Source organism: Megascapheus bottae, chromosome 3 (assembly GCF_031878675.1).
Source record: "Megascapheus bottae isolate mThoBot1 chromosome 3, mThoBot2.hap1, whole genome shotgun sequence".
Lineage (NCBI taxonomy): Eukaryota > Metazoa > Chordata > Mammalia > Rodentia > Geomyidae > Megascapheus > Megascapheus bottae.
The window spans coordinates 49,666,399-49,680,121 of record NC_143511.1 but is presented as its reverse complement, the minus strand read 5'-3'; the positions used below and the strand labels follow the sequence as shown (position 1 = coordinate 49,680,121).

At 36.7% G+C, this 13,723-nt stretch overlaps 1 protein-coding gene across 1 annotated transcript in view; it reads right to left on the bottom strand.

Moving 5' to 3' along the window:
* Nucleotides 1-13,723, bottom strand: part of Focad (focadhesin) — a 250,753-nt gene that overhangs the window by 216,899 nt on the left and 20,131 nt on the right. Inside the window, exons 2-4 of the mRNA XM_090330054.1 lie at nucleotides 8,686-8,780; nucleotides 5,342-5,416; nucleotides 2,794-2,948 (exon numbers count right to left, since the gene is read on the bottom strand). Of these exons, the coding sequence (XP_090186180.1) occupies nucleotides 2,794-2,948; nucleotides 5,342-5,416; nucleotides 8,686-8,742 (287 nt within the window). The 5' untranslated portion in view covers nucleotides 8,743-8,780. The remainder of the gene's footprint in view (nucleotides 1-2,793; nucleotides 2,949-5,341; nucleotides 5,417-8,685; nucleotides 8,781-13,723) is intronic.

The window sequence follows — 13,723 nt, the reverse complement described above, 5'->3', positions numbered from 1 at the left end:
TAATAATAATAATAATAATAATAATAATAATAAATAAACTAAGTAAATAAATAAACTATACTGTTAAATGTAAAAAATAAAATACAAGAAGGTTACTAACAATTATAAATAAATAGGCTTATTCACACACTTATACTTTAAAGTTTACAAGAAAAATGATGGATTTACATGGAAATGTGAAGGGCATCTTATACCAGCAAAATTCATAAGATAAACTTCTTGAATTAAAAGTATACGCTAATCTATAACTACCATATGAAACACACAGAAGACTTTGCCTTTGCCTATGCAGCTGTTGATACTATAATTCTCTCTCCTACTCTTGTTTCTATTTCCCCCAGAGACAAAATTGTTACTAGGTCTTATCACCTTTTTATAAATATTCTATATATATATATATATATATATATACATGTGTGGACATTTTCATATATGCCATATGTATGTATATGTATGTATTTGTGCATGTATATTCATTGTTCAAAAAAGCAGAAATAGTATCCATATATATCCATATATATATAATCCTTTTTTAGCTGTAATTAATAGAGGGGTTACAGTTATATTTGCCAGATAAAAGGTGCATTACTTCAAACACATCCATACCCCTTCTCATGTTTTTGTATTTTTATTTAGTGAAAAAAATTCTCAGAGCTCATTCCATAAAATATAAAAATGAAATAAATCCTGTATTTTAAGGCTTACAATTAGTGAAATTTCATGATGCAGGTATAATTTTTCTGTTTATTTTAAGGCATTTGAAATCAAGGGAAAACAAATCCTATTATCTGCATTTGACAAATAAAAGGAATAAGGCAAAACTGAAGCTTAATATTAATAAGGGAAGAGGAGAGAGATACATAAAAATCTTAACTTTATACTACGAATGAGAAGATAGGAGTATATGGGCAGAAAGAAGACAAAGACAGGAGGAAAGGAGAAGGAGCACTCCATGCAGTGGTAGAACATATGCAGAAGCTCAGGAAGAGTGAGCTCTAGTGTACATTTGAACAGACAAGTCATAGAAAGAAACACGGCTTGAATAGGAGGCTGGCTATCGTCTAAGAAGGACTTACATACTATGCTACAAGATTTGAAGTTATAACTACAGTCAGCAAAACAAAGGAAAGTCAAGGTTCTAAATCTATACAGAGAGGGTAAATATGATCTAAGTACATTATGTGTGTGTATGAAAATGTCATCATGAAACCCTTTGCTATCTATAACTTAATATAGATTTAATTTTTAAAATACACAGAGTGACCAAAGGGAACAAAATAGAAATTATTAAGAAAGATTAAGGCCAGTCTGTGGCTCATGCCTATAATCCTAGCTACTGAGGAGGCTGAGATCTGAGGATCACAGTTCAAAGCCATCCCACACATGAAAGTCTGTGAGATTCTTATCTCCAATTAACCACCAGAAAACTGGAAGTGGTGCTGTCGCTCAACTGGTAGAGCACTAGCCTTGAGCTGAAGAGCTCAGGGACAGCGCCCAGGCCCAGAATTCAAACCCTAACACAAGCTTCCCACCTCCCCCCACCCCGGCAAAAAGGGTAAGGTTAAAAAGCTCAATGTAATGTAGTGTAATACTCTTCAAGGACAGGAAAGCATCTTGTAGAAATTAATCACTGAAGACAGCAAAAGAGAGTAAACACTCAGCTCTATGCTAAAACAATAAAGCTGAGTTTAAAAAAAAAAATGTAAGAACAAGTAACACCACAGAAGAACACAAGGTAAAAAGGAAGGCTGGGTGAAAGTTAGGAAAGAGCCAAAACACAGATGATATAAAGTAGGCAAAAAAATGGACACTGAAATACATTTCCTTCATTCCAACAACAACAAAAAAAAAGTATGTCCTTTTCCAGGAACTGTTTTAGTTGTTGGTTTCTTGGGAATCTTTTTCTGTGCAGCAGTGCTAGGGATGAAATCCAGATCTATACACATGCCAAGCAAGCATTATACCACTGAGCCACATCCCAAGGCCTCAATAAGAGATACTCAAGAATTTAAATATGCATGATCACCTTAGAATGCAAGAGGCCCTTGATATCCCTTGTAATTTTATTATCCTTAATCTGTGAATGGATGAAATCTGTCTATGCCAAACAAATTCAAAGAATAAAACATTCTTTATTTGAAATAATTAGAAAGAAAATATCCATAAATCACAAAATGTCTTTGAAGAGATTAGTGTTGTCATTTTCTTACACACATTACTAATGCTGACAGCTGACTGAATATTGCCAATACAGTTTATAAACTGTAGCGCTCTAGAATTAGAAGTGTTTGTGGACAGCCTTCACTTTTAAAGCAAGTCAAAATTCTGTATTGCAGTAGTGATTTATAAATTTAAATTTTTACTGAAATAACACAAATGATGACAAATTCCAAACTTACAAGGTTTATATTCACATGATCTTTACCAGACACCTACCTACTCAGGCTGAGGTTTGAGGATATGGCTCAAAGCCAGCAAAAGCAGGAAAATCTGGGAGACTCTATTTCCAATTAATTACCAAAAAACCAGAAATAGAGCTGTGGCTCAAATAGTAGAGTGCCACTCTTGAGTGGCAGAGTTAAAGGACAGTGCCCAAGCCATATGATCAAGCCCTAGGATTGGCATAGGAAAATAATTTTGTTTTTTAAAATCACATGGTTTTAAACACATACAAAATATCAACTATATAATATTTTAAGAGAAAGAAAAATAAACTCAAAAGTAAAAACTGATCTTTAACAGGGACTTTTTCTGAAAACTGAAATCATTAATCAAATATGAAGTAATGTGTACCTGGTTGAAGGAATCAGATTGAGTATCCCATTGAGCACATAGCTGAACTCTGCATGATCTTGAGCAACAAGTGCCACCAGACCCTCACAGCAGGCTGTTCGGACTACTACATTGTCACTGCAACACTTCTCCCACAATAAGTTCAAAGCAGGAGTCTGAAATCAAAACAGTGATTAAAAGACACTTCTGATGAGCAGCAAACACACACGCACAAGCACAGTCATTCATCAATGAGTAATTTATTCACAGTAGGCTAGCTTTTCTGTACAAATGAGATGCTGTTGTCACTGTTCCTAGAATAATCTAAAGTCAATTTCCAAAACAGAATTTCTTCCCTCTCTCTTTCTTTCTCTCTCTTTCCCTCTCTCTCTCCCTCCCTCTTTTCCTCCCTTCTTCCTTCTCCCTCCCTCTCCCTTTCCCCTCTCCCTCCCCACTTTCTTCCTTCCTCCTCTTTGCTTCCTCCCTCCCTCTCCTTTTTCTCTCTCCCTTCCTTCATCACTCCAAACTAATGCTGGCTACAGATAGATAAGTACAGTCCAGGTTCAAGCAGTACAACACAATGAAGTCCTTGTTCTAATAAATGCTCCAATCAAGCAATTTAAACAGACATCAACAGTATCAGCCTACTACTTAACCTAGATTAACTTCCAAACCTTATCCATGTTTCAAGCCTTAAATGGGAAAGACATTTTCAGAAAATGTCCCTACCACCAACCTCTACCACCTCCATGCATCTTACAACCACCCACAATGTTTCTTTTGTAATTTGTTCAAGTCGAATGTGGGCGCTGATAGAAGAGAAAAAATTAGAGCAGAGCACCAGGGAGAGGCTAAAGCCTAAACAACTTGCCCAAGAAAATCACTATTTTTCTCTCTTTCACTGTGGGCCCATCTTCCTTAATAGAAAAGTACAAAAAAAAGATATAGTAAGTATAAATATAAATACTTATTTTGAAAAATTCTACAGAAGAAAGAATGCTAGCTTTTTTAACTTTCTCAAGAACTTCTGATTCCCCCCCTCAAAAGGACTCATTGATGATAATGTCTACATTTAAATATATAATGAATTAAATCCATTTTCTCCTTTGGTTTTATTAAAAATCAAATAGAGCCAGGCACTGGTGGCTCATGTCTGTAATCCTAGCTACTGAGGATGCTGAGTTCTAAGGATCAGGGTTCAAAGCCAGCCCAGACAGGAAAGTCCATTAGACTCTTATCTCCAATTAACTATCAGATAACCACAAATAGAGCTGTGGCTCAAAAAGGCAGAATACTAAGTTTGAGCAAAAAAACCCAGGGAAAGGAAGCTAGTGTTCCATTCCCTTGACACAATTTATTAGAAAATACATAACATTGGGGGGGAAAGGTAAGATCTTCAGCTTCCAAGAAAAATGAAACTGACAACATATTGTGTCCCTTTTCCTCTGTAGCTGGCTGAGTAGTCAGAGTATCCCAGTATTAAGAAAAAAAAAACAAGGAAATATTTATATTTGATTTTCTTTTTTAGTCTGAGAAAAATTATATTCAACTGTATGAACAATATTAAAGGACTCTAAATATCATTATTCTACTAGTCAGAAAAGCAAAATAAATGAGTAAGTACGACCTCAGGTAATCACATGAAAGTAAGCGTGCATTTATTAGTGAAGAGGAAACATTTAGTTACAGACCTTTGACATTTACTAAATCCTAGTAATTTAAGTAAAACCACCAGATCTGCTCAAAGTATGTAAAGTGATTATCAGCAATATAAGAATCAAAGTTTTCAGAAAACCTAATGTATATGACTACATACAGACATCAGCTAAACACCAATTAGTGGAACATGCCACTACACTTCCACATGTCCACAGAAGTTGTAAAGAAATATAGTTTACAATGGCTAAGGTATGAAGAAAGAATCACTGTTATTTAAAAAAAGAAAACTTCCTTCTATCAACCATGTTCTCTACCAAGTACACAAGAGCATCTGCTAAAGCAGAGTTTCCCAACCAACTTGTCAAGATACACAATGATCAACCAAGCCTAAGTGGTATGTCTCAGAATCTTAGGTATTGGCTCCTCTCCTAATACTCACCTACCCTGTGGTGAGGATGAGCAGACTCCTCTAACTCTGTCAATGTGTGCACTTTTTAAGTTAGAACTAACCTTTGGAGAATGAGCTAAAACATGAGACATCTTCTGTACCTGCTCTGTTCATTCTCTTTAATAGCTAAAAGCATTCCCCCTAAGTAACTCTGTCACCTTTCTCTAAAGCATGCCTCCTTTCATTTTATGTGCTAATTTTCATTTACAAGTGTGACAATGTCCTCCCTCATCCCTTCCATGTGTCACTGCTAGAGTATACTGTAATAAACTTTAAAATGTAAAAGAATACTCAGAAGCAGGTAAATCACCACCACCACTCCCCAAAACAAGACAGCTAAAATCTTACTGTATGAAATTATTTCTACAATGACCTGAGCTAGGAGGGAAACATACATACGTCAATGTGATCCAGCAGGTAGCAATATCTGAAGAGAATTAAATCACAAATTTAAACACAGACCTGGTTTGTGGATTGGTGGATCTTTCCTGAAAAGCCATTTTCTTTTAGGACTGCAGCAATAAGATGGCCAACAGCCTAGAAAACAAACAAAATCATAATGAATGCAGTCCTTCATAAATTATTTCCAAAGAGAAGCTAATATCACCATTAGCTGATGTGACTATGAGGACACAAGATAATCAATTGTTAATTATTAAAATCCTCACTCACTGGGAATTAGGCACTTCACACATGTATCTTCTTCAGAAAACCCCCAAGGAAGGTGTTTTTATCCCAGATTACTAATGAGCAGCTATAGTTTATAGATATTAAGAAAATTACCAATTTTCAGTTCAAATTGCTATGACTTAATATTAAAAGATAATTTGAGATGGTTTATTTCATTAAGCCATGAGACAAATGAGACATCCCACAGTCTTTAAGATGCTCTTTGCAAGTAAATAAAATCCATCATGTTTCATCATGCCCTTTAGCAAAGATGGAGGAAAAAAAATTTATCCCCCAGATACATGGCAATAGACCACACAGACCTGAACCAGCATATCTACCCTCTACACTGCTGTTCTCTTTCCACTATTTTGCTAAATCTATTATCATTTTTTCATTGATTTTGGCAGTTTAATAAGTTTTTGTCTCATAAATCTCTAAAATTTTCCCATATTCTGCTTTAACCAGAGTCCAAAATTAAGTTCAAGAAATTCTGGTTGCATGAATACATAAACATAGGACCTCCTAGCATCTGAGTTTCATGCCTGTATTTCTTCAGCACTATCCAGCACTGGTGCCTGATAATAAAAAGACAACAACCACAGCCATTCTTTTTGTATGGCTGGGGACATCTCCACTGGTACAACTGCGTATCCTATACTTGAAACCAAGTATGATACAGCTGAAATAGCTGACAGTCTGCAAAAATCTACAGGAAAGCTCAACAACACTGTGTGTGTGTGCGTGTGTGTGTGTGTGTGTGTGTGTGTGTGTGTGTGTGTGTGTGTGTTTCAGACACTGAAACTAATAAAAGGCCTCAATATTTGGGTCTCAATTTTGCACAAGTTTTCACAGGAATAGTAAGTTAGTTAAATTTATTTTACTTCCTAGCACTAAGTAAAAACTGGGGATTGCTAAACAGTTTGAGCTCCTGTTGCATAAAACTTCAAGACGTACCATTATTTTATGTGACTACTAAGAAAGAAAGAAAAGGTTGTTAGGGTCTGGAGTTTAGCCTAATGGTAGCGTGCTTGTCTAGCATGCAGGAAAACCCAGGTTCCATTCCTTGGTACCACATACATAGAAAAAGCCAGAAGTAGTGCTGTGGCTCAAGAGGTAGAGCTCTAGCCTTGAGAAAACCCAAGGACAGTGATCAGTCCCTGAGTTCAGGCCCCAGGACTGGCAAAGGAAGAAAGGAAGGAAGGAAGGAAGGAAGGAAAAGGAAGGAAGGAAAAGGAAGGAAGGAAGGAAGGAAGGAAGGAAGGAAGGAAGGAAGGAAGGAAGGAAGGAAGGAAGGAAGGAAGGAAGGAAGGAAGGGAAAGAAAGAAAGGAAGAAATGAAGGAAGGAAGGAAGGGAAAGAAAGGAAGGAAGGAAGGAAGGAAGGAAGGAAGGAAGGAAGGAAGGAAGGAAGGAAGGAAGGAAGGAAGGAAGGAGGGAAGAAAGGAAGGAAGGAAGAAGGGAGGGAGGGGGAAAGGAAGGAAAGAAGGAAGGAAGGAAGGAAGGAAGGAAGGAAGGAAGGAAGGAAGGAAGGAAGGAAGGAAGGAAGGAAAAAGAGATGTCAATTAACTTGATATATAGTCCTTCTTGTAACGTAGAACCTTGATTTTAGATTAATAAAAAAGCTATTTTAGCTACTCAGAAGGCTGAGATCTGAGGATCACAGTTCAAAGCTAGCCCAGGCAATAAGTCCATAAGACTCTTAACTCCAAACACCAGAGAACAGGAAGTGAAGCTGTGACTCAAGGACAAGGAGTAGGGTGGTAGCCTTAAGCTGAAGAGCTCAGGGACAATGCCCAGGCCCATAACCAACCAAAAAACAAAAATAAGAGTTATTTTAGTTAAGAAGAGTTCTTTTAGAGTCATTTAGAAATTCATGGCTAAGCTCATAAATATGGAGGCAGTACCAACTGCATCTCAACTGTTGCCATCAATTTAATAGAAGTAATACAACTTCAAGGATGTTAAAATGAAAAAAGAAAATGTGTGAAGCAAAGATACATGGTGTTAAATTTAAGCAGTGGATACAAAAGAACAATCAGAAGAGCACAATCATGAGATCCTAAGGAAGCCAATAGTAACTACAACAGGGACCAAAAGAAGCTATAGTTCATAATTAGAACTAAAAGAAAATAAGCTTCATGTAATACAGCTCTCCACCCCTCAACACGGCATGATTTCTCTAATATATTTTCAGTTCATCTGCTAACACACCAGATATAAAATTTATTTGAAAACACCAAATGTAAGACTATATTAGCCAACATTGCCCTTTAAATTTTCCATAACAATTTAAATAGACATTTTACATTAAACAATAGGAAAACATTTTTCACTTAATAGTAACACACATAGCTATTTACTTTTAATCTTTGCTAAAAGATTAGTATTATTTTCTCCAGGCACAGAAGAATAAAAATTATGGCCAATATACTCCAAGACATCATCTTCTTTATATGAAGGACTTCTGCTGTAAAGAACAAGACTAAGATTCACCAACCCAGTCAGGTTGAAGGGAATCTTGCATAAGGAGTATTATTCTCCTCATGGGAGCATTCCCCATCACCCAGCTAAGTCACACAGGCATCTCCAAAGTTAACTGGAAAAGTTATCCAACACACTGCCAGTGATAAAACTTGAGACAGATTTTTGCTGGTTTCTTAGTTTTATTCACAGGAAAGCAATTATGGTACCTTATTAACCAGAATGCTTCTACTTAACTATTGTCTTAATTATTAAAAAGGTCTCTAAGTTAAATTACCATAAGCTTAGATCAGACTTTATTAATGTGGGTATTTTAATTATTGAATGTTATTATTATAAAAATCCATTATTCTTAGTAGTTGTAGAAGGATAGAATATATCCTTTAAAGTATTAATCCCTCATACTCTGTGAATGCAAAAAATCATTTACCTCTGTTCCCAATAATTAATGATTGGTGCAAAACACACATACACATTCAGGAACCTAATAATTAACATTTTATTATTGCAAGGGAAAAAACTATGACAACTAGAAGCTGAGCTTAACTAAAAATAAGTCTCTAATGTGCAAACATTTAATTTTTAAAAGTGTAAAGCTCAATTAAGTCCATCAAAGGTTTAATTATTACTAAGAAGCAAAAATAAATAAAATTACCTGTGACTGAATAAGAGAATTTGGAAATTCAAACCTTTTCTTGATATCATCTGACATTTTTGCTTCTCTTACATGTATGTCTGTACTTCTATAGCCTAAACAAAAAAGAATATTCATTAGTATTCCCGTTGATCTGAATGAGTTCTCAAATAACAATTCATTTCAGATACAGTAGTAATTCTTCATACAACCACCATTAGTAACCACCTCTGTACTCAAATGTAATTGATAAAGAAATTAAAAATGCCCAAGAGCTTTTTTTCCATAAGAGTTTCTTACTTTTCCCATAAGCTTTAACTCTGGGACCCATGAATTCTCACCCACTACAGAACTACAATTAATAATGATGATGATGAAAATGAAAATGATAGTAATAGTAATATAAATTTAATAACACATTTGAGCTAGAAATTAACCTTCAGATGAAAAACTTAGATAGGGGCCGGGAGTTTGGCCTAGTGGTTAGAGTGCTTGCCTAGCATGGACAAAGATCAGAGTTGAATTACTCGCTACCACATATATAGAAAAAAGCCAGAAATGGTGCTGTAGCTCAAGTGTTAGAGCTCTACTCTTGAGAAAGCTCAAGAACAGTGCTCAGGCCCCAAGTTCAAGGCCCAGGACTGGCAGGAAAAAAAAATTAGATGGGAGAAAATATCAAACTGTCATAGAATTGTTTAAACTATGTCTCAATCTTGACATAAACTTTCATTTAAATACTAATCCAATGATAAGTGAGAGACCTAGGTGAACTTTTTTTCCTGGAAGCATATAAATCACCTAGAAATTCATACATCCAAACAAACTGCTTGCCTCATGACCTAAAAACTCACAAATCAAAGCACTTTGTCCCCTAAAAGAAAATGCAAGTACTTATCAGTTATTAGTATTTACAGCATATCCTTTTTTTCTCTTTTTGTTTTAGGTCTGAGACCAGCATTCAAACTTAGTCAGCACCTGCTATTTTCACTCATTGACTAGCAATCTACCAACTGAGCCACACCTCCCACCCGCACAGGCCATCTTTCATTCCAACTATGCTCTAAAACTAATATGCAAAAAATGGATAATATGAATTTCCTAAGGAACTAAATTTTTATCATGAAGCACTGAACCTATCAAGCTATATTATTCTACAAAATAGTTGCATTTGACTGCTTATTACAACATAATTTAAAAATATAATTTATGTCAATACAATACAATAGACTACTAGGTAGCTCATCACAATTTAATATGTATTGAACGTGTCTTCCAGGGTCAGTGTGATATAATCCCCATTGTTAGCTGTCCAAAGGTTAGAAACTCAATCAAAGTAAGGCTTTCAGAGGTAGGGCCTTTGGGAAGTGACTAGAATAGTTCATCAGATTGGAACCCTCATAATTGAACACTAGTGGTTTTATAAATATTAGGGAAAAGACCAGAAGAGACACAGAGTCATCACTCCCTGTGTTTTGTCATATAACCCTAAATTCTTCAGTAGTGCCTGCAAGAAGGCCATGACCGCAGGGAAGCTCTTGAGTCTCCACAACTGTGAGGTAAATCTCTTTTTTAAAAAATGGCTTTATCATCTTTACCTAGTTGTGCAAAGTAGTGATATTCACCAAAACAGTTAATAAATATAATGCCTCAATCGATATCACCCCTTTCAACATTCTCACCTATCCATTCCTTCCCTCACTTTTGTTCAATTTTGTTAAATTGACTTTTGAATCGAATATTTGGTTTAACTGACACAAACCAACAAACCTGTTTATCTCATTTTTAAAAAGTGACCAAAAAATACCATTTTTGTCAAAAAAGTGCAGCATGTTGTATTGAACCTGCAGAATCTTTCTACCCTTCATCTGTTTTCTAAATTTCTCCAAAAACAATTTAAGATTACAAACTATTTTCCTACCTAAATCTACTCATTAGCTTAAACAAGTCAGAATTCTTTCAGCATTCCAACTGTGTCAATTATAACTTCCTTGAAATCTATTTGATTTCACCATATATTACAACATAATTTCGTTAAAAATATTCTTACAGGGCCGGGAGTTTGGCCTAGTGGTAGAGTGCTTTCCTTTCATAAACCAAGACCCTGGTTCAGTTCCTCAGTACCACATACACAGAAAAGGCTGGAAGCGATGCTGTGGCTCAAGTGGTAGAGTGCTACCCTTGAGGAAGTCCAAGGACAGTGCTCAGGCTCTGAGTTAAAGTCCAAGGTCTGGCAAAATGTGTGTGTGTGTGTGTGTGTGTGTGTGTGTGTGTGTGTGTGTGTGTGTGTACATGTATATATCTACATATATATAAGCCAGGCGAGGGGGCTCATGCCTATAATCCTAGCTACTCAGGAGACTGTGATCTGAGGAACAAGGCACAAAGCACAAAAGGACCTGAGACTTTTTTTTTTCATATATTTTTATTGTAATTAATAGAAGGGTTACATTATATTTGCCAGATAGATGGTACATTAATTCCCATACATTAATACCCTTTCACATGTCTTGGTCCCCATTTCCCTCCCCCCACCCCCACCCCTCATCTTGTTTTCCCCCCTTCCCTATCCAATTTCAAATAACCAAATACAGATATATCCGATATATCAGGTAACAAAGTGAGATACTGTAACAATATGATATAACCAAGGAACAGCAAAAGAGATGAGAGATAACATAGTACAATCATTCATTATATGGCTTATGTTTCTATATCCTAGAGATCCTTTCATTTAGCATCCTACTATATGGCCTTTTGTATCAAGGTTTTACTCTACTGCAAATCTCTGCTAGGAGAGCCCAAGGTTTCTACTGATTATGACAAATGAGGGAAACCATTGAGCCTAAGTTCCTTTGAGTCTGGCTTACTTCACTTATTATGATCTTTTCTAAGTCTTTCCATTTCCTAACAAATGGGGCAATGTCATTCTTTCTGACAGCAGCATAGAATTCCATTGTGTACAAATACCACATCTTGTTGATCCACTCATCAACTGAGGGACATCTAGGTTGGTTCCATATCTTTGCTATGGTAAATAGTGCTGCAATGAACATTGCTGTGTTGGTGGATTTAGTATGTCCTTGTTTCTGGATGGTTGGGTAAATGCCAAGTAGTGGAATTGCTGGGTCATAGGGGAGCTCTATGTTTAGTCTTTTGAGGCACTGCCATACTGCTTTCCATAGTGGCTGAATGAGTTTGCACTCCCACCAACAGTGTAGTAGTGATCCCTCCTGGCCACATCCCCTCCAGCATCTGTTGTTATTAGTTTTCTTGATCCTGGCCATTCTAACTGGAGTGAGGAGGAATCTTAGTTGTTTTGATTTGCATTTCTTTTATGACCAGAGATGTTGAGCATTTCTTCATGTGTCTATAGGCCAATTTTTTTCTTCTTCAGAGAAGACACTAAGCCTTTGGCCCATCTTTTAATGGGATGGTTGTTACTTTGGAGATTAGTTTTGGAGTGATTCAATTTTTTGAGCTGTTGATATATTTTAGATACGAGGCCTTTGTCTGTTTTATGGTTGGTGAAGATCTTCTCCCACTCTGTAGGCTTCCTAATTAGTTTACTAGCTATGTTCTTTGCCATACAAAAGCTCTGCAGTTTAATGCAGTCCCACTTATCCAGCCTTTCTCTGATTTGTTGTGATTCTTGGTCCTTATTAAGAAAGTTTCGACCTGTGCCAAGGAGGTCTAGTGTATCTCCTATTCCTTTTTGTAAAGTTTTCAGAGTGTCGGCTTTTACCTCCAGGTCTTTGATCCATTTGGAGTTAATTCTAGTACAGGGTGACAAAGAAGGATCCAACTTCAGTTTTCTGCAGGTGCTTAACCAGTTCTGCCAGCACCACTTGTTAAAGAGGCTATCTTTCTTCCATTCTATTTTTTTGGCTCCCTTGTCAAAGATTAGGTGGACATAGGTCTGTGGTTTAATATCTGGGTCTTCAGTTCTATTCCATTGGTCTTCAGGCCTGTTCTTGTGCCAGTACTAAGCTGTTTTGATAATTATAGCTCTGTAATACAGTCTAAAGTTTGGTATTGAAATTCCTCCTGCGCTGTTCTTTCTGCTAAGAAGTGTTTTTGCTATACGGAGGACTTGAGACTTTTATCTCCATTTACCCCAAGAAAACAGAAAGTGGGGCTTGGCTCAAGGGTAGGGCTATAGCCTTGAACTGAAGAGCTCAAGGACAATGTTCAGGCCCAGGGGTAGGGCAGTAGCCTTGAGCTGAAGAGCTCAGGGACAGTGCCCAGGCCAACTTCAATCCCCAAGACCCACACAAAAAAAATACATATACATATATAATATATATATATGTATATATACATATATCCTTACAAATCCCAGGAAAAATAGATCACTATGAAGGGAGAAAAAATTCTGTGGGAGCCAGACACCAGTGGCTCAAATCTGTAATCCTAACTACTCAGGAGGCTGAAATCTGAAGTTCAAGTATCAAAGACAGGCTCTGCAAGAAAGTCCATGAGAGTCCTTTTTTAAAAAAATATATTTTTGGGGCCAGGAGTTAGGCCTAGTGGTAGAGTGCTTGCCTAGCATGCACAAAGACCCAGATTCGATTCCTCAGTACCACATGCACAGAAAAAAGCTGGAAGTGGTGCTGAGGCTCAAGTGGTAGAGCTCTAGCCTTGAGAAAGTCCAAGGACAGGGCTCAGGCCCTGAGCTCAAGCCCAGGACTGGCAAAAAAATATATATTTTTTATTATAATTAATAGAAGGATTACATTATATTTGCCAGATAGAAAGTGCATTTCTTCACAAACATTGCTACCCTTTCTCATGTTTTTGTCCCCATTTCCCTCCCCTTACCCTCTCCCCTCATTTTGTTTTCCCCTTTCCCTATCCAATTTCAAATAAACAAATAAACATACATACAATATATCAGATAAGAAGGTTCTCATACACACACACACACACACACACACACACACACACACACACACACACACTATACTTGTCAGCTGTAGTGCTTAAACTCAGGACCTGGGAACTGTCCCTGAGCTTTGTCATTTAAAGCCAGTGCTAGTAGCACAAAGTGGTAGAGTGGACA